A 27,741-nucleotide genomic window follows, 5' to 3' on the forward strand; every position below is an offset into this window, starting at 1 on the left:
CAGCAGTCGTATGCATTTTGTCACCTACACTTTGACGAGTACAATGCGGATCATCACTGTGTACGGAGAGACACACCCTGACAGCACTCTTTTCCCGTCTCTGTGCAGGCGCCATCAATCAGCCAGCAGAGGTCGTAATTGCATTAATTATGAGAGAGTCCCTATCCGGCTTTAATATCCCACCCCTATCTGAACAATAGGCCAATCGTTGTTCATGTGGCTGCTCAGCCCAGCCGGCACGATGTATTCGATGTATTTGAGATCCCAGCTCTGGTGTCACCTGAGTGGTCTGTTGGATTTATCTTGAATAATTTCATTAAAAAAATAAAACATAGTTCCAGTGATTTGCATTTGTTTCATCATAGAATAAAAAAAATAAGTATGTTTATTTAAGTATTACCTCTGTACCTCTATTTGTTTGGTACCTGTTACAAAGGTAGCCAATGCTGACACTAAAGTAGGTATAACCTTTAAATAATAAAAAACAGTAATAATGATGTCAGTGACCTTTATATGTTTTTAAACTTGTTCTAGGATGAAACACCTCATTTAAAGTGTCTATTATTGTGGGTATAAAAGTCCTTAAGTCAGGTATTAAAATGGGGCATACAATGTATTTGATCCAACAAGATGACCCTTAAGAACAGTCTTTCAAAGTGCTTTCAATATCAATATTGAATTCAATATCAACATCCAGCAAATATTCTTTCTACTGTACTTCAAACATAATACAGTACACACATGATTTTATTGCAGCAATCCTCCAGTTCCCTTTGAGCATTTCCATTAATATGCAGCAGCATTATTCCTTTCAAACATCAGTTTAAAAGTGTCACAGTGAGCAACACTTAGCAGCCTTTAGGATGGACCATGTACTTTCCAACGTTTCCCCCACTATCTACTCATGCTCAGTCAAGTAACAGTGCTTGTTGTCATAGATGGTGCAGTAGTAGGTGGGTTTTGAGCTTTTTTCCTCTTGCCTCCCCCTTTGCCACTTTCCTTTGAGTCCCGTCCACGGCTTTTGCCATTTGACGTTCCGTGGTTCTTTGACATCGTTCCCCTGTCTCCTGGATAAAACAAGCAGATCCATACTTTTAGAAAACTTGTAACATAGTTTCTGAGTTTATTTTGTAATAATCAGACATGACCAAGTTGAAATATTCACCGATCAGCCATAACATTTAAACCACCTCCTTGTTTCTACACTCACTGTCCATTTATTAGCTCCACTTATTATATAGAAGCACTTTGTAGTTCTACAATTACTGACTGTAGTCCATATGTTTCTCTACATACCTTTTTAACCTGCTTTCACCCTGTTCTTCAATGGTCAGGAGCCCCACAGGACCACCATAGAGCAGGTATTATTTAGGTGGTGGAGATTCTCAGCACTGCAGTGACAATGACATGGTGGTGGTGTGTTAGTGTGTGTTGTGCTGGTATGAGTGGATCAGACACAGCAGCGCTGCTGGAGTTTTTAAATACCGTGTCCACTCACTGTCCTCTATTAGACACTCCTACCTAGTTGGTCCACCTTGTAGATGTAAAGTCAGAGACGATCACTCATCTATTGCTGCTGTTTGAGTTGGTCATCTTTGATATCTTTATCAGTGGTCATAAGATGCTGCCTGCAGGGCGCTGTTGGCTGGATGTTTTTGGTTGGTGGACTATTCTCAGTCCATCAGTGACAGTGAGGTGTTTAAAAACTCAATCAGCGCTGCTGTGTCTTAACACACCACCACCACCATGTCAGTGCCACAGCAGTGCTGAGAATGATCCACCACCCAAATAATACCTACTCTGTAGTGGTCCTGGAAGAGTCCTGACCATTGATGAACAGCCTGAAAGGGGGCTAACAAAGCATGCAGAGAAACAGATGGACTACAGTCAGTAATTGTAGAACTACAAAGTGCTTCTATATGGTAAGTGGAGCTGATAAAATGGACAGTGAGTGTAGAAACAAGGAGGTGGTTTTAATGTTATAGCTGATCGGTGTAGTTCACCATTTGGACCAAGACGTTATTCTAAAAACAAAATCTATTTCATTTGATCGACTGTGGTCTTAAAGAAAAATTATGTTGTATGTAAATGTCATCATGATGTAACACAGTACTGCTTGAAGCTGACAGGGAACACACAGCAGCACACTGTATGCAATAACTGTGGGCCAGACAATAATAATCAAGAACTTGACACCCTTTACTAAAGCCGGGTGAGTAGCTTTTCAAACACATTCCCTCTTGCAGCTAAGCTCAGTGTGTGTATGCATCTGTCACTTATTTTAAGTGCAAAACCACTTCATCAGCACAAACGTCCATTTAAGAGGCTTTCAAAATCAAGGGGACATGAGAAATTACAGTTAACAGGCCTGATTATAATAACTGTAGGTTCCGTTTGTTTAGAAAATTCATACTTCTGTGTGTAAAAGTCACATATGCACAATGTAGCATCTTAACCAGGCTGGCCTGGTTCCAGGTATGCTCAGCAGGACCATTTCAACCATAGCATGGTATGAAACAGTGAGAAAGGAATACACACTTCTGCTTGACCATCAAATCATCTCCGCTGACTGATGTCTGATGTGTAAAGCTGCTGTTGTGAGTGTTGGTGTTCCCAGGAAACAAAGTCAACATTGTAAGGTGCTGTACAGCATTTGTTTTGTGTTGGATGACATGAGACTTACAACCACTCTGTTGTCCAGAACCTGGTGCTCTCTTTATACTGCACACAGCCAAGAAGCTTTTCTGTTTTGTGTCTCGTAAGGAGACTGTAAACATGTGAACAAGTAGGGAAGAGTTTTATAAAACCATTTTGTAAGTACCAGTAACAGTATCTAACTTTAAGTTAATTTTTTTGCAATATTACTGATACGTTAAAACATGAAAATAGTAAAAAAAAAAAAAAAAAAAAAAAAAAAAAAAAAAAATATGTACAGTGACAATTATGAACATTTAGATCATCACCTTGTACCCCATCAAGTTAAATTTTAATTAAATGATTTATTTATATGTGTGTATATATATAAATATTTTATATTTTATATATAGTTTACCCCCTTACAAAGACTTGAACAGTCTATAATTTTTATGGAAGGTTTATTTTAACAGAGAGAGACAGAATATCAACAAAAAATCATCAAAAAAAACATTAAATAAAAGTTATAAATTAATTTGTATTTAATTAAGGGAAATAAGTATTTGATCCCCTACCAACCAGCAAGAATTCTGACCCCCACAGACCGGTTATGTGCCCATGAGGCACACAAATTAGTCCTGTCCCTGTATAAAAGACTCCTGACACAGAATCAGTTTCTTCCGTTGTAATCTCTCGACCACCATGGGCAAGACCACAGAGCTATCAAAGGACGTCAGGGACAAGATTGTCCATCTGACCATATCACATTCTCCCAAGCTTTCTCTGAATCATTCAGGTGTTCATTGGCAAACTTCAGACGGGCCTGTACATGAGCCTTCTTGAGCAAAGGGACTTTGCGGGCACTGCAGGATCTCAATCCATTACGGCGAAGTGTGTTACTAATGGTTTTCTTGGTGACTGTGCTCCCAGCTCCCTTGAGATCATTGACAAGCTCCTCCCGTGTAATTCTGTACTGACCTCACCTTTCTCAGAATCATTCTTACCCCACCAGGTGAGATCTTGCATGGAGCTCCAGAGTGAGGGTGATTGACTGTGATCTTGTATTTCTTCCATTTTCGAATTATCGCACCAACAGTGGTCTCTTTCTCACCAAGCTTCTTGCTGATGGTCTTGTAGCCCATTCCAGCCTTGTGCAGGTCTACAATCTTGTCCCTGACGTCCTTTGATAGCTCTTTGGTCTTGCCCATGGTGGTCGAGAGATTTGAACGGAAGAAACTGATTCTGTGACAGGAGTCTTTTATACAGGGACAGGACTAATTTGTGTGCCTCATGGGCACATAACCGGTCTGTGGGGGTCAGAATTCTTGCTGGTTGGTAGGGGATCAAATACTTATTTCCCTTAATTAAATACAAATTAATTTCTAACTTTTATTTAATGTTTTTTTTTTGGATTTTTAGTTGATATTCTGTCTCTCTCTGTTAAAATAAACCTTCCATAAAAATTATAGACTGTTCAAGTCTTTGTAAGGGGGTAAACTTACAAAATCAGCAGGGGATCAAATATATATATATATATATATATATATATATATAAATATATACTGTATAATATATATACAGTTATAAATATATACGTATATATATAAATATATATATAAATATATGTATGTATGTATGTATATATATATATATATATATATATATACATACACGTTAATCTTCCGTGTGTTGTTGATTTAGTTTTATTTTGTTTATCGTAAAAAAGCGCTTGTGTTTACTAACGTAAATTCGTGCTGTGTTGGAAACTAGGAAACTTCTGCTACCGGCATCCGAACGAAGCCGGTTTTGTTTGTTTTTGTACTTCAGCGCATAAACATCTTAATTATCCAGAATTAAAACCGTTTTCGGTCCACACGAAGCGCGTTTGTGTTTGGTTGTGTTCTGTATTTCAGCTCTTAAAACACCTCTGTTTTGTGGGGAGTTATAACCGTTTCTGTTCGTAGGAAGCGCGTTTATTTGTTTAGTACACCAGCGCATAACACCGTTCTCCTTTAGAATTACAGCCGCTTTTGTCCGAACGAAGCGCGTTTGTGTTGGTTTGGTTGGTGGTTTTTGTATTCCAGCTTATCATCGCCTGTTTCATCCGGAATTAAAGCCGTTCTTCTGTGACTACCAGCAGAAGCGCCGGTGAATCCAACATAAACATCATCTCCAACTCATCTTGTAAAGCTAAGTACATTTCTCTGTTATTATGGCCCCAGCAGGAGCATTATATCCATGTTCCGAGTGTAACATGTTCAGTTATTCCTTCTCCGTGTTTAGTGATAACTTTACATGTGATAAGTGTAGATTAGTTGTTAGTCTGACGGAGAAGATCTCAGTGTTAGAAGGGCGCATTCGGGCGTTAGAACAGACCACTTCTAGTGAGGGCTTAGTTTCAGCTGTAGCAGTCCCGAATGCCAGCAGTTCAGGTATAGAACCCCAGACTCCGGCATTAGAGCCCTCACAGCGGGGCGACTGGGTGACGTCTCGGCGACATAGTCGTAGGGCAAAGCACCGACCATCTCAGTTGCACGTGTCCAACAGGTTTTCCCCACTCAGTGAGCCACAAGCTGAGCAGCCTGTTAATGTAAGTGCTCTGGTTATAGGAGATTCTCAGCTCCGACACGTGCGTATTGCAACCCCCATAGAGACACCAGCAACCATAGTCACTTGTATTCCGGGGGCCAGGGCGCCTGACATCAGAGCAAACCTGAAAGTGCTGGCTAATGCTAATCGTAGATTTTCGAAGATTGTTATCCACGTCGGCACTAATGATGTTCGTTTACGGCAGTCTGAGGTTACTAAGAGTAATGTTAAAGAGGTGTGTGAGTTAGCTAGGTCGATGTCTGAGGCAGTAGTGTGCTCTGGCCCCTTACCGATTCGACCCAGTGGCGAAACCTACAGCAGGTTGTTGTCGCTGAACCGCTGGATGTCTAAATGGTGCTCAGAAAACTGCATTGATTTTGTAGATAATTGGTCCACCTTTGAGGGAAGGCCTGGTCTTTTGAAGCGGGATGGTGTCCACCCCACGTGGGAGGGTGCTGCTCGCATTTCTTGCAGCATAGGTGACAGGCTTTACCACCGCGTTAGTGTAGCGGAAGATAGTGTTAAATGACTATCCAGAGCCAAGACCAGGCAGCAGACTAACAGGCCTAACCAACTGTCTGCGAGTCGCCATCGGACGTCACCCGGAATCCTTAGGTCACAAACCATTGAGACTGTGTCTGTTTACCGTGGCAGGTGTAAGCCAAAACAAAATCAAAAAGTATGTCATAATAACTTAATTAAAATTTATCTAAATGAGCATCATGAAATAATTACAGATAATAGTCTTAGTGCACTTTGTTTAACTGAGACCTGGGCTAGACCTGATGAGTATCTAGGTTTAAATGAAGCATCTCCTCCGGGTTACAGTTATGAACATAAGCCATGTCTTAGTGGTCGTGGTGGAGGAATAGCCGCAATTTATGACAAGGACATAGGTCTCACTGTAAAATCAACTCCCGTAACAAACTCGTTTGAAGTTCTTATCTCTGACATAACCAATAAATGTTCATCTGATAAAACTAGTATGTTTAAGCTGGTTACTGTTTATCGACCCCCTGGTCCTTACTCAGAATTTCTTAACGAATTTGCCGATTTTCTTTCTAAATTAGTTTTATCAACTAAGAAAGCTTTAATTGTTGGTGACTTTAATATCCATTATGAGGATAAATGTAATCCACTCAAAACTGCGTTTGACTCTATTTTAGAATCTTTAGGCATCACCCAAAATGTAACAGGACCCACTCACCGCTGTAAACATACCTTAGATTTAATACTTACTTATGGTATAAACATAGACAACCTGGAAATTGTACCACAGAATGACTTAATCTCTGATCACTCTCTACTAATTTATGAAGTGTCCCTGTCCAATAAGGTACAGCAACCAAATCGTTTTAAATGTAAGCGCACTATTACATCTGCAACTGCAGCAGCGTTCATAAACTGCCTACCAGAATTACCAAATATACCAGCATCAGAACCTAAAGAACTAGATCAGGCAACTCAAAACCTAGAGACTGTATTGCGCGCAACCTTAGATAACGTAGCCCCACTTAAAACTAAACTGATTAGGGAGAAAAAACTTGCTCCTTGGTACAATGACCACACATGCGCACTTAAACAAGCAGCACGGAAATTAGAACGCAAGTGGCGTCACACTACACTGGAAGTGTATAAGATTGCTTGGAAAGATGCTCTAACTGAGTATAAACATGCACTTATAAAAGCTAAATCTTTATGTTATTCGTCCCTAATAGAGAAAAATAAAAACAATCCCAGATTCCTTTTTGAGACAGTGTCCAAATTAACTAAAAACGTCAATGAAACTGAATCTAATATACCGCCTGACTGTACCAGCGATGATTTTTAAAAATTCTTTAATGACAAGATAGAAAAAATACGACTTCAGAGTCAGAGTGTGTCACCTGCCAATGTTAAGTATGGACTCACTCCGAGCAGCATTGGTGAGAACAGTGATGATAACAGTAACGAGTTAATCCAACTAAATTCCTTTAATCCTATCTCCCAAAATGAACTAACTGTGTTGATTAAATCATCGAAGTCATCATCGTGTATACTCGATCCTGTTCCAACTCGTCTACTTAAAGATTTACTCCCAGCTATTGTAGAGCCCCTGCTAACATTAATCAATGCATCCCTTAGCCTTGGATATGTACCTAAATTGTTTAAAAGTGCTGTTATTAAACCCCTGATTAAAAAACCTAATCTTGATCCACATGTACTAGCTAATTATAGGCCAATTTCAAACCTTCCTTTTGTCTCAAAGATATTAGAAAAAGTCGTTTCCAAACAGCTATGTTCTTATTTGAATGAAAATTGTATTCATGAAAAATTTCAATCAGGATTTAGACCCAACCATAGTACCGAAACCGCATTAATTAGAGTAGTTAACGAGTTGTTAATGTCTTCTGATAATGGATGTGTCTCTTTTCTTGTTCTATTAGATCTTAGCGCAGCGTTTGATACGGTCGATCATAACATTTTACTGGAGAGGCTAGAAAATACAGTAGGTGTTAAAGGACTCGCACTCTCTTGGTTTAAATCATATCTGACTGACCGCTCTCAATTCGTTTATGTAAATAATAAATGCTCGGAAACTACAAAAGTAAAGTATGGTGTTCCACAGGGGTCGGTACTGGGACCGCTATTATTTACACTCTATATGCTTCCACTAGGTGAAATTATTTATAAACATGGCATAAACTTTCACTGCTATGCAGATGACACACAGCTGTATATATCAGCCAAACCAAATGATACTGACACAATCAGTAAGATAGAAGATTGTGTAAACGACATAAAAAACTGGATGTCGTGTAATTTTCTTTTACTTAATTCAGATAAAACTGAGGTTTTACTTGTTGGCTCTAAAGCTGCAAGAGACAAGTTGTCTAACCTGGTGCTAAACTTAAACACGTTCTCTGTTACTCCCAGCCCAGATGTAAAAAACTTAGGTGTCACAATAGATTCAGATCTCTCATTTGATACACACGTTAATAATATTACTAGAGTTGCTTTCTATCATTTGCGTAACATTTCTAAAATAAGAAATATACTATCTGTTAATGACGCCGAAAAACTGATCCATGCGTTTATAACTTCTCGGTTAGATTATTGTAATGCTCTTCTAACTGGATGCTCTGGTAGATCCTTAAACAAACTCCAATTAGTTCAAAATGCAGCAGCTCGAGTGCTAACAAGAACTAAAAAATTTGACCATATTACTCCTGTTCTATCATCTCTACACTGGCTGCCAGTTAAATTTCGCATTGATTACAAAATACTTTTACTAACTTATAAAGCGCTACATGGTCTGGCTCCACAGTATCTGAGTGAACTTATTAATCACTACAGCCCAGCGCGTCCACTTCGTTCACAAGATGCAGGGTTACCTATAGTTCCTAGAATTAAAAAGATCACGGCTGGTGGAAGAGCGTTTTCTTACAAAGCTCCACAACTCTGGAATAATCTTCCTGCCTCTGTTCGGGATTCGGACACAGTCTCAATGTTTAAGTCTAGACTGAAAACATATTTATTTTCTCAGGCTTTTGATTAGTATAGACAAAGGCCCAGAGCTTGGGGGTTCTTGGTCATAGAAACTTGTGGTGATCAGGGATGTTGGGTTGCTGTCGTTCTGCCTCTCTTGTCCGATCACTCAGGTTTGATGACGGTGGGGAGATGGGCGCTGATGTCCTGTGAAAGCCTTCATGACCTTGTTACCTGCTTGCTCTCCCTTTTAGTTATGCTGTAATAATTAGGGCTGCCGGAATCTAAAACTCTCTGTAAAACTGTTTGTCAACTAGCATTGTACATTATTAACTACATTCTCTGTTGTTTTACCCCGAGGGCATTCTGATGGAAACCTGTTTACCCGCCGAGGTTAAGGATTAAAGTCGAGACTGCCGGGACAACGATGCTGCTCCTGTCAGATGTGACGGGTCTGGAGTAATTGCAACGACAAGAAATCACTACAGACTTTATTGAAGACTAGAGCGGATAACAACTCTATTATTATTTAATTGTTTATTTATCTATTTATTACCAGTTATGACTTTTAGATCATTTAATTCTGTGTTTGTATGATTTGTGTAAATCGTGTATTTATTTAAAGTATCCTCCAGGCCACCCAAGAAGGATGGGCCCTGCTGAGTCTGGTTCCTCTCAAGGTTTCTTCCTGTAATTTTCAGGGAGTTTTTCCTTGCCACAGTCGCCCTCGGCTTGCTCAACAGGGGTTTTTGTATCTGTTGGTCCTGGATTTTGTAAAGTTGCTTTGAGACAATGTATATTGTAAAAAGCGCTATATAAATAAAGTTGACTTGACTTGACTATATATATATATGTATATATATACACATACATACAGTATATATATATATATATATATATATATGTACAGGGGTTGGACAAAATAACTGAAACACCTGTCATTTTAGTGTGGGAGGTTTCATGGCTAAATTGGACCAGTCTGGTGGCCAATCTTCATTAATTGCACATTGCACCAGTAAGAGCAGAGTGTGAAGGTTCAATTAGCAGGGTAAGAGCACACTTTTGCTCAAAATATTGCAATGCACACAACATTATGGGTGACATACCAGAGTTCAAAAGAGGACAAATTGTTGGTGCACGTCTTGCTGGCGCATCTGTGACCAAGACAGCAAGTCTTTGTGATGTATCAAGAGCCACGGTATCCAGGGTAATGTCAGCATACCACCAAGAAGGACAAACCCCATCCAACAGGATTAACTGTGGACGCAAGAGGAAGCTGTCTGAAAGGGATGTTCGGGTGCTAACCCGGATTGTATCCAAAAAACATAAAACCACGGCTGCCCAAATCACGGCAGAATTAAATGTGCACCTCAACTCTCCTGTTTCCACCAGAACTGTCCGTCGGGAGCTCCACAGGGTCAATATACACGGCCGGGCTGCTATAGCCAAACCTTTGGTCACTCGTGCCAATGCCAAACGTCGGTTTCAATGGTGCAAGGAGCGCAAATCTTGGGCTGTGGACAATGTGAAACATGTATTGTTCTCTGATGAGTCCACCTTTACTGTTTTCCCCACATCCGGGAGAGTTACGGTGTGGAGAAGCCCCAAAGAAGCGTACCACCCAGACTGTTGCATGCCCAGAGTGAAGCATGGGGGTGGATCAGTGATGGTTTGGGCTGCCATATCATGGCATTCCCTTGGCCCAATACTTGTGCTAGATGGGCGCGTCACTGCCAAGGACTACCGAACCATGTTGGAGGACCATGTGCATCCAATGGCGGTGCCGTGTATCAGGATGACAATGCACCAATACACACAGCAAGACTGGTGAAAGATTGGTTTGATGAACATGAAAGTGAAGTTGAACATCTCCCATGGCCTGCACAGTCACCAGATCTAAATATTATTGAGCCACTTTGGGGTGTTTTGGAGAAGCGAGTCAGGAAACATTTTCCTCCACCAGCATCACGTAGTGACCTGGCCACTATCCTGCAAGAAGAATGGCTTAAAATCCCTCTGACCACTGTGCAGGACTTGTATATGTCATTTCCAAGACGAATTGACGCTGTATTGGCCGCAAAAGGAGGCCCTACACCATACTAATAAATTATTGTGGTCTAAAACCAGGTGTTTCAGTTATTTTGTCCAACCCCTGTATATATATATATATATATATATATATATATATATATATATACACATACATACATATATTTATATATATTTATATATATATATATATATATATATATATATATATATATATATATATATATATATATACACACACACATATATATATATATATATATATATATATATATATATATATATATATACTGTATATATATACATTGTTTATGCATTTTCTCCTCTTTTTCCCCTGACTTTTTAGCGCGTCCAATTGCCCGGTTGTGTCATGCTTCCTCTCCACTAATGCTGACCCCCGCTCTGATTTGAGGAACATGAAGCTAACCCACACCCCCTCCGAGACGTGGGCAGCAGCTTTATGCATTTTGTCACCCACACTAGACGAGTGCATATATGCGAATCAGCCTTGGGTACGGAGAGACACAACCTGATCTGCACTCTTTTCCCCGCCTCTGTGCAGGCACCATCAACCAGCCAGCAGAGGTCGTATTTGCATCAGTTATGAGAGAGAGAGAGAGAGAGAGAGAGAGAGAGAGTCCCTATCCGGCTTAATGCCCCACCCCTATATGAACAACAGGCCAATCGTTGTTCATGTGACCGCTCAGCCCAGCTGGATGGCAGAGCTGAGATTTGATACAATGTATTCGAGATCCCAGCTCTGGTGTGCTAGCATGTGTTTTTTACTGCTGCGCCACCTGAGCGGCTTAATTAAATGATTTTATTGGAACTTGTTAATGCTTTTGGCAATCAAATCCAAAATGTTTTAAGATGAGCTATATAGTACACTACACAGTGTGTAAAAGCCAGTAGATGGTTAAGCAATCATTTGAGATTCAAATGCTAGATGCCAGTTGACACATACATTTAATCAGTTCATACATTTTCTTTTGTCAGCTCAGACAGGCTATTTTATTATTCTACACAATTCTAAACAAATGTTGTCATTTAATAGTGCAGACCACACCTTTAGAGAATTAGTGATTAATGAATTAGTGATTATGAGTCCCCCTTACAGGAATGTTTGTTAAAAGTCTCATAGGACAGTATGGGAAGAGACACTCATGCTTTCCTTGTTGAGAAAAGAAAGCATGAGGTAAAGACCTTAAAAGAAACCAGGCTCAAAAGGGAAACTAATTCTTTACTGTCCAACACCAGGAAGTGGATAACACTGGGGTGGTAAGGCTAGAGCTGGGACTATTAAGAGAAGAAAGTATATGGATGTGGATGTTTAAGAAGCAGACACGTGCATATGTGGTTAGTTGAGTTGCTGCTTGTAAGTAGTGACAGCAAGGTTTATGATGTTGTAGCCTTGAACTATAGCAGCATCCTTTAGCAGTGGTATGCTTACAATGGCTGATACGTTGAGACCTTGGGCTGCGTAGTGTTGTATTCTGTATCTGAATGTTGCTTCAAGCCTGAGTGAATAACGGAAGGATGTTTTAGGAGGGTTGCCACTTAGGCGGAGGAACTGTTGCCTGCAAACTAGGTACCTGTGTTCATGAATAATACAAGTTGTATTGGATGTGGCTGAATTGGTAGACTTTGGGTTAGGAAGACTGAATGGCCTTGTTTGGGTGAGGTTGAAGAGGTGTGGATGGTGTGTGGGATTTTTGTTGCAGGGCCAGAAGTAAAATGCTAACCTAAGGCTTGTGGCCATATTTAGAATGCAGTATACAGAGTGTATTTGCGTATACAGAGGGTTTTAATGGGGAGGAGAGAATCTGGTGGGTAAAGTGGTTGCGAGGCTGAATGGACGAGCCTGCTGGAAACGCTGGTGGTGGGATGTGATGGCGCAGATGGAATGCTGTAATTGCTGAAATGCTGTTTGGTTGATAGGAGGCATTTCGTGTGGTAAGGAATAATGGAGGCGTTTCCGTCTGAACCAGATGTTGGTTGAGAGTGCTGCAAGTAGTTTGATGTTTGCATTTGGTAGATTTGGAGAGCTGCAGGATTGGATGTGAGGAGCTTGAATAAGAAGGTAGAGAAGTAGAGGTGATTTTTACTTAAAGTAATGAATATCCACATGTGACAGTGAAGTAATATGGTGTGGTTTAAGGGTTTGAAGTGTCCCTGATTAATAGTTTGGTTGCTAGGTTGTCGAGATTAAATGGAGATTAGATGGTAACATCCTAGTAGAAAGAGTCAGGCAGACTATGAGGGGTATATGAGAGGCTGGATGGTTTTTTGATGACATTATTTGTGAGATCTGGAAAGTGTTGGAAGTTTGGTCTGACTTGCCTTGGAATGGTTGAGATTGCTGTGTTTGGTGAATAAACAGCTTTGGTTTGATTTTTCTCCTCTAGGGGCTTGATTTAAGGTTAACTGATTTCAGTGTCACTTTTTGGTTGCTTGAAATCCTGATAAAGCATTCTAGTATGTGGAGTGGCTTGGATGCTGTGAAAATTGCTGGGTGGAGGCTTAATGTTGTTGAATGGGTGACTTCATCAGTACAGGAGTTTAAGGGTGGGGTTTTGGTGTCTACGTTGTGACATCATTGTATCTTTCTTATTGTGAGGCTTTTCCTTGTTGTGGTCACCACAGCAGATCACAGCATCCTCCTGTGTTACCCCATCCATCTGCATGTCCTCCTTAACTGCATCCATAAACCTCTTTTTTAGCCTTCCTCTCCTCATCCTGCCTGGCGGATCCATCCTCAGCACCCTTCTTTCAATATAACTCTCTTCCCTCCCATGCACATGCCTAAACCATCTTCATCTCATCTCCCTAACTCTGTCTCTAAAAAAAATCCCACCTGGTCTGTCCCTTTAATAAACTTGTTCCAGACCATGTCCATCCTCATCATTCCCAATGAGAATAGTAACATCCTCATCTCTGCCACCTCCAGCTCCCTCTCCTGTCTGTCAGTCAGTGAAACTGCCTTCAAGCTATAAAACATAGCAGACATCACTGCTGTCTTGTAAACTTTCCCTTTCGCTCTGGCAGATACCCTTCTATCACAAATCAATCCTGCCTCTCCATGCCATCCTCGCCACCCTGTCTGCGCTCTCTTCTTCACCTTTCTACCCCATTCTATATAACTTTGTACTCTCCACTTTAGGTATTTAAACGTGTCCACTTTTAACACCTTTCTTTTCCATTCTTAGGCATTCTCTCACATTCCTAGATTTTGTTAAACAATCTAGTTAAAAGCTCTATTGCAATCTCCTAAACATTTCCATGCTTCCACTGGTATGTTATCTTGGCTTCCTGTCTTATTACATCTACGTCATCTAACCTTCTCTCTCTCATTTTCGTTATTCATCAGCTCCTTAAAATACTCTTTCCACCTTCTCAGTACACTCTCCTCATTTTTCAGTTTATTCCCATCTGCATTCTAATCATTCTAACCTGCTTTATATCTCTCCCAGCTCTGTTCCTCAATCTGGCCAATCTGAACAAGTTCTTTTCACCTTCCTTCATGTCCAACTACCTAATGCCAGCATTTTATCAATAATCCAATAGTGTGCATAGTGTTCTTTGTTTTAATATATGAACAAATGATTCTGGTGGAGTCAAGTTTCCACAGATTGTCTCAGAACACTTATACAGGTGTTATGAAAAGATCAACATTTGCGTGCAAGAAAGCTGTAAAACAGTGTAGCATTACATAACACTCACTTTGAATGTTTACACAATTTTTGTGCATTGGCCATGTTTAATGAAATTAGTATGTTATGTGATTGTATCTTTTTCAATAAACATCCTATTTTCAAAAAGTATGGCCTTTACACTTTTTAATTAGGTGATCAGAACACAGAAATGTTGAGTGATCTTTTGCTAACAGTATCTTTTTTTTCCTTTAAAATGCTTACTTTGGCAGTACAATTTTAAACATTTTTACATGTAATGGAGTTTGACGTCTAAAACAAACTGTAATCATTTAAATTATGTTTATAAAATAATGGCCTGGCATAAAACAGAAACATATGACACTGCATGGTATTGTTTTAACTTTCCTGCAAAGTCACTAACTAACTGCGAGAGTTCCAGACACCAGTAAATGGTTTTGCATACCTGAACCTAGTTTCAAAGTAACTCCACGAGTATGATTTTCATGTAATTGCTCCATTTTCTTTTACTTCAATACTTTTGTCTATTGTAATGCTGTGAATAGGAGTAAATGTTAAGCAGCGGATAATTTTAATAAGACAGCTTACACTGATCAGCCTTAACATTAAAACCACCTCTTTTGTTTCTACACTCACTGTCCATTTTATCCGCTCCACTTACCAGGTAGAAGCACTTTGAAGTTCTACAATTACTGACTGTAGTCTATCTGTTTCTCTACATGCTTTGTTAGCCCCCTTTCATGCTGTTCTTTAATGGTCAGGACTCTCCCAGGACCACTACAGAGTAGGCATTATTTGGGTGTTGGATCATTCTTAGCACTGCAGTGACACTGACATGGTGGTGGTGTGTTAGTGTGTGTTGTGCTGGTATGAGTGGATAGGACACAGCAATGCTGATGGAGTTTTTAAACAACTCATTGTCACTGCTGGACTGAGAATAGTCCACCAACCAAAAATATCCAGCCAACAGCATCCCATGGGCAGCGTCCTGTGACCACTGATGAAGGTCTCGAAGATGACCAACTCAAACAGCAGCAATAGATGAGTGATCATCTCTGACTTTAGATCTACAAAGTGAACCAACTAGGTAGGAGTGTCTAATAGAGTGGACAGTGAGTGAACATGGTATTTAAAAACTCCATCAGCGCTGCTGCGTCTGATCCACTCATACCAGCACAACACACACCACCACCATGTCGTTGTCACTGCTGTGCTGAGAATGATCCACCACCTAAATAATACCTTCTCTGTGGTGGTCCTGTGGGGGTTCTGACCATTGAAGAACAAGGTGAAAGCAGGCAAAAAAAGCATGAAGAGAAACAGATGGACTTGATGATAAAATGGACAGTGAGTGTGGAAATAAGGAGGTGGTTTTAATGTTATGCCTGATCGGTGTATATTAAAGCTCTTTTATAAGTGTTATATTTGGGTCACTGTCCTCTTAGTTTAAAAGAAGACAAATAGTGGGTATTAATTCTCCAATTCCATTGAGAATGAAAACATAGTGACTATGAAGTTTTTGGAAATTATTTCACACAAACTTGACTTGATTCCACACAAACTTGATTTGGCTCAAACATGAGCACAGGAGAAGCATGAGTGATATATTTGCTTGTTGCCTGAAAAATGCCTTCATCCAAATCCGTGTTTGCAAGAATTTCCTAATAATTTCCAGCCAAAAGCATGTTCAAATCCTGCCAAACTGCATAAAAATTGCCCTAAGGACACATCAAAATCAAAGGCAGAACAGCATTTAATCACAATACTTAATATTGTTTCAACCAACATGATATTAACTAACTAATATCTTGTTTTAGAAAATTTACATGTACTTAATTTATCTCTGCACTGTGCTGCTGGAGTAAACAAATGTGTTTGTTGCAAGAACAAGAACTAAAAATGTAGTTTTTCTATTTAATTTTTAAATTACGTTCTACAGGTTTTTGAGTGAGATGACAATGACATGATCAACAAAGATCTAACTTATAACATTTGAAAATAATTTCAAGACAAGAATGAATAATGTATTAAAACCTCAAACCCTTTCAAGGCAACATGGTCCTGTTTCTTGACACATTCTTTCTACAGTTCATTTCCAGCTTTAAAAATCTGGCAGGTAGTTAAGCACTTTCATAGGTAATTTATAGTATTTCACTGTTAGTTATTCGTACGGACCCAGGGTTGAAATTCCTTCCAAAAGCAAGGCGTCATGCAGTGTGAATTTGCCTTTAATTTCTCAGGTGGTGCTGTCATATTCAGTACAGCATGAAGTCTATTTCATCCATAAGGAAGAGCATACTCCTCAACCAATGAGGAAAAAACTCTGTTCAGGGACAAAGTGTTGCTTATGTAGCATGAACAGTATTTTAACAAGTGCATCGTTTCCACTTATCACACAAAAAGAATGCTGCAATTTTGTATAATATTAAAAGTTTGGTCAGTCTAACCAATTACCTATAGAAGAATATGAATATATATATACACTGATCAGCCATAACATTAAAACCACCTCCTTGTTTCTACACTCACTGTTCATTTTATCAGCTCCACTTACCATATAGAAGCACTTTGTAGTTCTACAATTACTGACTGTAGTCCATCTATTTATCTACATACCTTTTTAGCCTGCCTTTACTATGTTCTTCAATGGTCAGGACCCCCACAGGACCATCACAGAGCAGGTATTATTTAGGTGGTGGATCATTCTCAGCACTGCAGTGACACTGACATGGTGGTGGTGTGTTAGTGTGTGTTGTGCTGGTATGAGTGGATCAGACACAGCAGCACTGCTGGAGTTTTTAAATACCGTGTCCACTCACTGTCCACTCAATTAGACACTCCTGCCTAGTTGATTCACCTTGTAGATGTAAAATCAGAGACGATCGCTCATCTATTGCTGCTGTTTGAGTTGGTCATCTTCTAGACCTTCATCATGGGCCACAAGATGCTGCCCACGGGGCGCTGTTGGCTGGATTTTTTTTTGGTTGGTGGACTATTCTCAGCCTAGCAGTGACAGTGATGTGTTTTAAAACTCCAGCAGCGCTGCTGTGTTTTATCCACTCATACCAGCACAACATTCACTAACACACCACCACCATGTCAGTGTCACTGCAGTGCTGAGAATGATCCACCACCCAAATAATAGCTACTCTGTGGTGGTCCTGTGAAAGCAGGCTAAAAAAGTATGTAGAGAAATAGATGGGCTACAGTCAGTAATTGTAGAACTACAAAGTGCTTCTATATGGTAAGTGGAGCTGATAAAATGGACAGTGAGTTTAGAAACAAGGAGGTGGTTTTAATGTTATGGCTTATATATTGCTTATATTATGGTATACAGTGTATCACAAAAGTGAGTACACCCCTCACGTTTCTGCAAATATTTCATTATATCTTTTCATGGGACAACACTATAGACATGAAACTTGGATATAACTTAGAGTAGTCAGTGTACAGCTTGTATAGCAGTGTAGATTTACTGTCTTCTGAAAATAACTCAACACACAGCCATTAATGTCTAAATGGCTGGCAACATAAGTGAGTACACCCCACAGTGAACATGTCCAAATTGTGCCCAAAGTGTCAATATTTTGTGTGACCACCATTATTATCCAGCACTGCCTTAACCCTCCTGGGCATGGAATTCACCAGAGCTGCACAGGTTGCTACTGGAATCCTCTTCCACTCCTCCATGATGACATCACCGAGCTGGTGGATGTTAGACACCTTGAACTCCTCCACCTTCCACTTGAGGATGCGCCACAGGTGCTCAATTGGGTTTAGTCCATCACCTTTACCTTCAGCTTCCTCAGCAAGGCAGTTGTCATCTTGGAGGTTGTGTTTGGGGTCGTTATCCTGTTGGAAAACTGCCATGAGGCCCAGTTTTCGAAGGGAGGGGATCATGCTCTGTTTCAGAATGTCACAGTACATGTTGGAATTCATGTTTCCCTCAATGAACTGCAGCTCCCCAGTGCCAGCAACACTCATGCAGCCCAAGACCATGATGCTACCACCACCATGCTTGACTGTAGGCAAGATACAGTTGTCTTGGTACTTCTCACCAGGGCGCCGCCACACATGCTGGACACCATCTGAGCCAAACAAGTTTATCTTGGTCTCGTCAGACCACAGGGCATTCCAGTAATCCATGTTCTTGGACTGCTTGTCTTCAGCAAACTGTTTGTGGGCTTTCTTGTGCGTCAGCTTCCCTCTGGGATGACGACCATGCAGACCGAGTTGATGCAGTGAGCGGCGTATGGTCTGAGCACTGACAGGCTGACCTCCCACGTCTTCAACCTCTGCAGCAATGCTGGCAGCACTCATGTGTCTATTTTTTAAAGCCAACCTCTGGATATGACGCCGAACACGTGGACTCAACTTCTTTGGTCGACCCTGGCGAAGCCTGTTCCGAGTGGAACCTGTCCTGGAAAACCGCTGTATGACCTTGGCCACCATGCTGTAGCTCAGTTTCAGGGTGTTAGCAATCTTCTTATAGCCCAGGCCATCTTTGTGGAGAGCAACAATTCTATTTCTCACATCCTCAGAGAGTTCTTTGCCATGAGGTGCCATGTTGAATATCCAGTGGCCAGTATGAGAGAATTGTACCCAAAACACCAAATTTAACAGCCCTGCTCCCCATTTACACCTGGGACCTTGACACATGACACCAGGGAGGGACAACGACACATTTGGGCACAATTTGGACATGTTCACTGTGGGGTGTACTCACTTATGTTGCCAGCTATTTAGACATTAATGGCTGTGTGTTGAGTTATTTTCAGAAGACAGTAAATCTACACTGCTATACAAGCTGTACACTGACTACTCTAAGTTATATCCAAGTTTCATGTCTATAGTGTTGTCCCATGAAAAGATATAATGAAATATTTGCAGAAATGTGAGGGGTGTACTCACTTTTGTGATACACTGTATATACAGTATATATATACAGTATATATACAGTATATATATATATATAGATTTTGTTTTATTTTATTGATTAATTTTGTTTACATCTGTATTGATGGAACATACAACGGCATATTAGGGCCACTTTAAAGTTTTGATTTCGAAAATAAAGTCGAAATATTATGGCCATAGCAACCTCCTTGTGGTAAAGTTATACTTTTGTATCAGTTTTACAAATAAAGAAATCCCCAATCTCCTGCACATCAGCACCAGTTTGTTATTAGCATAAGGACGCTGTTACGGCTTTGCAATAAACTGTGTTTATTTAGAAGAACTTGCACCACCGCTGCACTCAGAGTCTGCATCGTTGCCAGTACTTCAGCCTTCAGTAGCCTTGTGGAGTCGTACGATAAACTAAAGCCGTACGCCATTGCTATAATTGGTTGCATTGACGGGTTTAGGCATTATGTCATGTGGATGGAAGCGTACAATACAAACAACGACCCAAAAATAATCGGGGGTTATTGGATAACCACAGTAACGCACATTGGAGGCTGCCCTCAGCGCTTACGTGCCGATCCAGGTACTGAGACCCGTGCTTCTCTGAACCGACAAGCCTACAACGGCTGCACACTCTTTGGCCATAATATTTTGACTTTATTCTCATAATCATTTCGACTTTAATCTCAAAATTAAAACTTATACAACTTTACTCTCATAATAATTTCAACTTTATTCTCGAAATTAAAACTTATACGACTTTACTCTCATAATCATTTCAACTTTATTCTCGAAATTAAAACTTATACGACTTTACTCTTATAATCATTTCAACTTTATTCTTGAAATTAAAACTTATGTGACTGTACTCTCATAATCATTTCAACTTTATTCTCGAAATTAAAACTTATACGACTGTACTCTCATAATCATTTCAACTTTATTCTCGAAATTAAAACTTATACGACTGTACTCTCATAATCATTTCAACTTTATTCTCGAAATTAAAACTTATACGACTTTATTCTCATAATCCTTTCAAATGTATTCTCGAAATTGAAACTTATACAACTTTACTCTCATAATCATTTCAACTTTATTCTCGAAATTAAAACTTATACGACTTTACTCTCATAATCATTTCAACTTTATTCTCGAAATTAAAACTTATACGACTTTATTCTCATAATCATTTCAACTTTATTCTCGAAATTAAAACTTATATGACTTTACTATCATAATCATTTCGACTTTATTCTCGAAATTAAAACTTATACAACTTTATTCTCGAAATTGAAACTTATACTACTTTATTCTCGAAATCATTTCGACTTTATTCTTGAAATTGAAACTTATACGATTTTATTCTCGAAATCATTTTGACTTTAATCTCAAAATTAAAACTTATACGACTTTATTATCAAAATCATTTCGACTTTATTCTCGAAATTGAAACTTATACGACTTTATTCTCAAAATCATTTTGACTTTAATCTCAAAATTAAAACTTATACGACTTTATTCTCATAATCATTTCAACTTTACTCTTGAAATTAAAACTTATACGACTTTACTCTCATAATCATTTCGACTTTATTCTCGAAATTGAAACTTATACGACTTTATTCTCGAAATCATTTTGACTTTAATCTCAAAATTAAAACTTATACGACTTTATTTTCTAAATAATTTTGACTTTAATCTCGAAATTGAAACTTATACGATTTTATTCTCAAAATCATTTTGACTTGAATCTTGAAATTGAAATTTATACGATTTTACTCTCGAAATCATTTTGACTTTAATCTCGAAATTGAAACTTTTATTCTTGAAATCAAAACTTAAAAATATTTTTTTACAGTGGCCCTAATCCGCCATCGTAGGAACATGTCTAAAACATTCTGTAGCTCTGAAAGTATTGTGCTAATTTAGGTCTAGTTTATCACCACATACTGTATCTACTAAATGAAGAGTTAATTTGAATGTATTTCTTTTCATGTGTCTAAATGTTATTTTGCGACTTAATTCAACCAGTGCTCAAATGAAACATTCTCAGTTAAGCTGCTGTTTGTTTACTGATCATTAACATAAATTAGTTTCTGTTTTGTTATCTCATGTATAATTTTTTTCCATAAACATGGTACCAACATGAACTTACAGTGCATAAACATTCTTTAGTATGAGGAGTTTTGTCTGGAAATCCATGAATCCTGGTTCCATGGAAGGATGGCAATGGTTACATGCTTTTACTGCTAACAGATATACATCTGGACTCTCTTACTGTTTCCCTGAACAAATATTTTCTTTTCTCTTTATGCTCTCCAATATGCCCCAAGTCTTAAAACAGAATCCATAACTTCATATTCCTATTAAGTAAGTTCCTTTGGGGTGCCTCACCTCAATATTTGGGGCTTACCTTTTCCACAGGGGATCCTCTTTGGTACACTGCATCTCCGTGTGTCAGTCTGAAGAGTGCAGGTAGAGGAAGATGCAGACCCACTGACAGTGGCTGGACTTGGGGGCTGTGTAGGCTCCCTTTTCCGGCTCTGGCTGCCCTTTTTAAAACCACAAGTTTTGTTTTTCTTCATGCAAGGGCCCCATGGACTCCATTCACTTAGCTCACATCTCACTGCAATAAGTAAGAAAGCGAAGTTGAAACAAACAGGCATCAATCTACAGGGAGAGACCGTTTTTCATTTCATAATCAGGTTGACACAGTGCCTGAGCTCCAGGTGAAGAGTTACTCCAAATTCATTAGGAGGAAAACATGTCAGTAAACCCCAAAGAATTCTCGACAGAGTGTGGTATCCAGCATTACTCATGCTCTCTTGTTCCTCTACACTAAACCCAAAAAACTTTGTGATTACATGTCGAGGGCTACAACTTCATCCAACCTCGTGACATACTGTCAAGCTCCGGTCATGACTTCCATGTGGTTTCAGCTGCTTTCAATCACAGATTGAATTTCAGCATTCGTTCTTTCTGGGGTTTTCGTGAGTATTGGTGAAGATAAGAGAGCACGGCTGATGCCAAAATGATACCTTAGGAGTCAAGTCTTACATGTAAAATCTAAACAGGTTGAGCGAGCCAGGGCTTAGCCTTTGAGAATAATGACATTACTGTGTTTGTGTGCTTATGACAGATTTTATTTATTATTATTTTTTTTTTCTCTTTTTCTCCCCCTTTAGTGCATCCAATTGTTCAGTTTGCATCGTGCTTCCTCTCTGTCTATGCCGAACCCTGCCCTGACAGAGGAGATCGAAGCTAACCCATATCCACGAGCAGCAGCCAGATGCATCTTTGCCACCCTCACATTGATGAGTATGGTGCCACCTAGCGTTGCATGCGGAGAGACACACCCTAAGGGCACCCTCCCTCATCTCTTGTGCAGGCGCCTCTAATCAGCCAGCAGAGAACGTAATCGCATTCTGACAGAGAGAGACCCACATCCGGTTCTTTGTCCCACCCCCCCATATGAGCAACTGGCCAATCGTTGCTCATACAGCCACTTAGCTTCGAACCGGTGAAGCAAAGCTGGATTCGATACCACGTACTCAGAATCCAGCTCTGGTTGCAGCGCGTCTTATGACAGATTTTTTAGAACAAATCAATAAAGCCTCTTTAAATCCAACAGACATTTTCTTAACCAGTTATTTAAAAACTCAGAACAAGGAGAACAAAGTATATCAAAAAGACTACTGCATTGTGCCAGTGCCAAGTGCTTTGGTATTATACAACCCCAAATCAGAAAAAGTTGGGATGGCGTGGAAAAAGCAAATAATAAAAAACACAGAGTGGACACACATTTCTTACATTTACTTTTATTTGATTGCAGACAGGATGAACCTGAGATATTTCATGTTTTATCTGCTTAACTTTATTTCATTTATTAAAAAACACCCATTCCTGCATTTCAGACCAGCAACACATTCCAAAAAAGTTGGGACGGTAAAGCATTTACCACTTTGTAATGTTGCTATTCCTTTTCACCACACTTAAAAGACGTTTTGGCACCGAGGATACCAAGTGATTTAGTGTTTCGGGTTTTATTTTGTTCCATTCTTCCTGCAAACACGTCTTAAGATGTGTAACAGTACGGGGTCGTCATTGTCGCATTTTTCCTTTCAAAATTCTCTATTGGGGACAGGTCAGGACTGCAGACAGGCTAGTCCAGTACCCGTACCCTCTTCTTTCGCAGCCATATCCGAAGCACACAGTGCCCATTTTTCCAAAAAAGACCTTGAATGCTGATTCATCTAACCACAATTACACGTTTCCACTGTGTGATGGTCCATTCTAGATGCCTCCGAGCCCCAAGAATTCAACGCCGCTTCTGAACATGGTTAACATAAGGCTTCTCTTTTGCACAGTAAAGTTTTATGTGGCATTTGCGCATGCAACTCAGTATTGTAGTGCTTAACAAAGGTTTGCCAAAGTAATCTCTCACTCTTGTGGTTATATCAGCTATTGTTGAGTGGTGGTTCTTGATGCAGTGCTGTCTGATGGATCGAAGATCACGGATGTTCAGCTTAAGCTTGCGCCCTTGGCCTTTACGCACTGAAATTCCTCCTGATTCCCTGAATCGTTTAATGATATTATGCACTGTAGAGGGAGAATATGCAAATCTCTTCCAATCTTTCTTTAAGGTTCTTCAAAGACTCAGCCTTTCCTAGATGTTGCTTTTGTACCAAACCATGATTACAATTACCTGTTGACATCACCTGTTTAAAATTACATAATTATTTAGTTTTTTCACTTCATTTCTAGCCCTAAATTGCCCCCGTCCCAACTTTTTTTGGAATGTGTTGCAGGCCTGAAATGCAGGAATGGATGTTTATTAATAAATTAAATGAAGTTGAGCAGATAAAACATGAAATATCTCAGGTCATACTGTCTGCAATCAAATAAAAGTCAAAGTAAATGTAAGGAACACTGTGTTTTTATTTTATTTGCATTTTCCATACTGTCCCAACTTTTTCTGATTTGGGGTTGTAAAATATGTATTGACTAGAAAATCCGATGTTGGTATAATTTTCCGTACTTTCAAATTTCAGGCTCTGTTTGAAAAAAAAACAGTCCTACACACCACCTTATATAAACCAACAGTGTTTTATTTCTAGATGTAAACAACCTGAGGTTTGGGCTTGACCAGACACAGATTTTGTTACAGCTAGTTGGCTTAATTACCGTTTGCACATCATGATTAAGCAATCTTGGTCAATTCCTCTTCACAGAATTCTCTTTTGTCAGGTTAGATGGGGTGGTGATGTACAGCGATTTGGAGATCTCACCACAAATGCTTACATAGAGTTCAATCAGGACCTTAACTTGGCCACTCAAGGACCTCATTTATCCTTATTTTATATTAACCCAGAGGTGCTTCTGCTCTGTGCAATGGGCTATTATTGTCATGCAGAGAAACAAACTTTACTCCACGTTTAGCTTTTCTTGCAGCGGAGAGAAGGTTTTCATTCATCATTTCATCCTATCAGTCCTAACCTGATCAATAGTGCTTGCTGCTCAAAAGCATCCACCATATTTTACACTGGAGATTTTACTTTACATTTTGTGGAATTGTTGCAAAGGAAAGGATAAGACTTCAGTGAAGTTAACCTTTTGCACACAACAATTGACATGACACATAATTGTTTATGAAAAACATTGTATTAAATTCACTAGTGGTCCTATAATTGTTGGCCCTACCAGACACACTGATCAGCCATAACCTTAAAACCATCTCCTGGTTTTTACACTCACTGTCCATTTTATTAGCTCCACTTACCTTATAGAAGCACTTTGTAGTTCTACAATTACTGATTGTAGTCCATCCATTTCTCTACATACTTTTTAGCCTGCTTTCACCCTGGTCTTCAATGGTCAGGACCCCCACAGGACCACCACAGAGCAGGTATTATTTAGGTGGTGGATCATTCTCAGCACTGCAGTGACAATGCCAATGGTGGTGGTGTGTTAGTGTGTGTTGTGCTGGTATGAGTGGATCGAACACAGCAGCGCTACTGGAGTTTTTAAACACTGTGTTCACTTACTGTCCACTCTATTAGACACTCCTACCTAGTTGGTTCACCTTGTAGATGTAAAGTCAGAGATGATTGCTCATCTATTGCTGCTGTTTGAGTTGGTCATCTTCTAGACCTTCATCAGTGGTCACAGGACGCTGCCCACGGGGCGCTGTTGGCTGGATGTTTTTGGTTGGTGGACTGTTCTCAGTCCAGCAGTAATAGTGAGGTGTTTAAAAACTCCATCAGCGCTGCTGTGTCTTATCCACTCATACCAGCACAACACACACTAACACACCACCACCATGTCAGTGTCACTGCAGTGCTGAGAATGATCCACCACCTTAATAATACCTACTCTGTAGTGGTCCTGTGGGGGTCCTGACCATTGAAGAACAGCATGAAAGGGGGATAACAAAGCATGCAGAGAAACAGATAGACTACAGTCAGTAATTGTAGAACTACAAAGTGCTCCTATATGGTAAGTGGAGCTGATAAAATGGACAGTGAGTAGAAACAAGGAGGTGTTTTTAATGTTATGGCTGATTAGTGTATATTTTTAATATACTGATAAAAAGCTTCAATCTTTTTATTTTGATTTGACATCATGCACACTGTTTTTTTAAATCAGCTGGCAGAAATACTATCATTACAATGGTCAATTTAAAGCAATTAATAAAAAAAAAATACTACACAGTTTCCTTAATCTGCTGCTAATATCTGCAATTTTAACAAGAGGTATCATGCTTTTAATTTAATAGAAATTGTCAAGCATTCATTAACTCTAACAGCTAAGATTCAAACCACAAAGGTTAGCAGTTGAAGTCAAACTACAGGCATTCTGTGGTATCACAAAATGTGTTGCACTCACCTGCACACTCCATGGTACTGTTGATGGTGATTAAGCCTTCAGGGCAGCTGTAGTAACACCTTCCACTGTATGAAAATAAGCCCTCTTTACATTTTGCACAAAAGGTTCGGCTAAAGCAGTCTGCACAGTTTTCTATTTTGCATTCTGTAAAGAAAATACAAATGAAAACTGTTAATAATGACAGATGGAACTTTTACAGCACATTTTATTAGTTATAGGTACATTTGCGATCATGATTGTTCAACGCTATCTCCCTAAAAGATATTATGGTTATGTGTAGGGCTGGCTCGATACCACTTTTTTTTTTAGGTCCAATACCGATACCAATACTGCAAATTGAGTATCTGCCGATACCGTCATTTCTCCTCTCAAACAACTAAGCAGTAATAATACATGTCTCAATGCAACATGGTTAAACTAGCTATCTAAATAACAATGCTCAGACTGTGAAACAAACATTTTAAAGGAATAAATACAGAACCTACAACATCACACTTATGCAAAACTGCTGTTTTTATGTTAACTTTTACACACAGAACATTTAGCAGCATTTTTTGTTTCACTTACGTTCGAGCTGTTGTTCACGTGACACATCTCGCTTTACGGTGTGTTGTCAAAAGTGTCTACAATTGAAAGATGTGGATGTCAATCAAACGCGATGGACCAATTAGAATTGACGCAGAGATTGGTTGAGATTTTCCGTTAAAGTTCTGTCAACATTTTTAGATTATTAAACCCTGCTGGATTTTAAAGAGGACATCTGTGGCTAAACAGGAAACGGTGTCGTTTGTTTTATTTCATAACACTAATGGATTAATCGTTAAGGATGTGAGATATCTCCAAGTCGGTACAAGATAAGTTTCCTTATCTCAGGCGAGTGATTTATCATTTATAAAACTTTTTTTTTTGTGTGTGTTTAAACAGTGTTTTTAGATGTGGCAGTAGTAGATGATTTTTTTTAAATTCTAAAAGTTTAAGCAGATCAGTGTGTTTTAATTTCTGAATGGCTGTTGCAGATGAGTTGTAGATCAGTGGCACATGTTAATGATGTCATCAAGATGCACCTTGTTGCGGCAGTTGTCGAGTGAACTGGCAATAAACGGCGCTCTGTTGGAACGTACCTTGGTGTGTTATTTGCTTTACACACAAACAATGGCCTTATTTACATTAAGTGTTATTTACATTTAGCAACAGTATTGGATTGGATTACACTTTTTCTTTTCCTTCCAATATCCGATCTAGTGATTTGGGCCAATATTGGACTGATACAGAGTATCGGATCGGTGCCAGCCCTAGTTATGTGTATAGAATAGACATCTAAGTAAACTAAGTTCTCTTAACAAATGTCAGTGTGGTCTGTTATTAAACCCCCAACCTCAATACTTGGAATACTGTTTGCCTTGATAATCTGTAATAAGCAATTTCAGTAAGTGCTAACAAGCTTCTGGCAACTTTCTTGTGGAATCTTTGCCCATTCTTCTTATGAAATCTTCCCCCTCATTAAATTTGATGGCTTTTATCCTACAACTGCTTTGTT

The 27,741-nt window shown here is 39.4% G+C and overlaps 1 protein-coding gene across 1 annotated transcript in view; it reads right to left on the reverse strand.

Annotated features, from left to right (window-relative positions):
• Window positions 1-912: 912 nt before the first annotated feature.
• rspo1 (R-spondin 1) overlaps window positions 913-27,741 on the reverse strand; it is a 41,543-nt gene continuing 14,714 nt past the window's right edge. The window contains exons 3-5 of the mRNA XM_062992144.1: window positions 26,205-26,348; window positions 21,733-21,945; window positions 913-1,067 (exon numbers count right to left, since the gene is read on the reverse strand). Of these exons, the coding sequence (XP_062848214.1) occupies window positions 913-1,067; window positions 21,733-21,945; window positions 26,205-26,348 (512 nt within the window). The remainder of the gene's footprint in view (window positions 1,068-21,732; window positions 21,946-26,204; window positions 26,349-27,741) is intronic.

Source organism: Trichomycterus rosablanca, chromosome 3 (genome assembly GCF_030014385.1).
Source record: "Trichomycterus rosablanca isolate fTriRos1 chromosome 3, fTriRos1.hap1, whole genome shotgun sequence".
NCBI classification, from domain to species: Eukaryota; Metazoa; Chordata; class Actinopteri; order Siluriformes; family Trichomycteridae; genus Trichomycterus; species Trichomycterus rosablanca.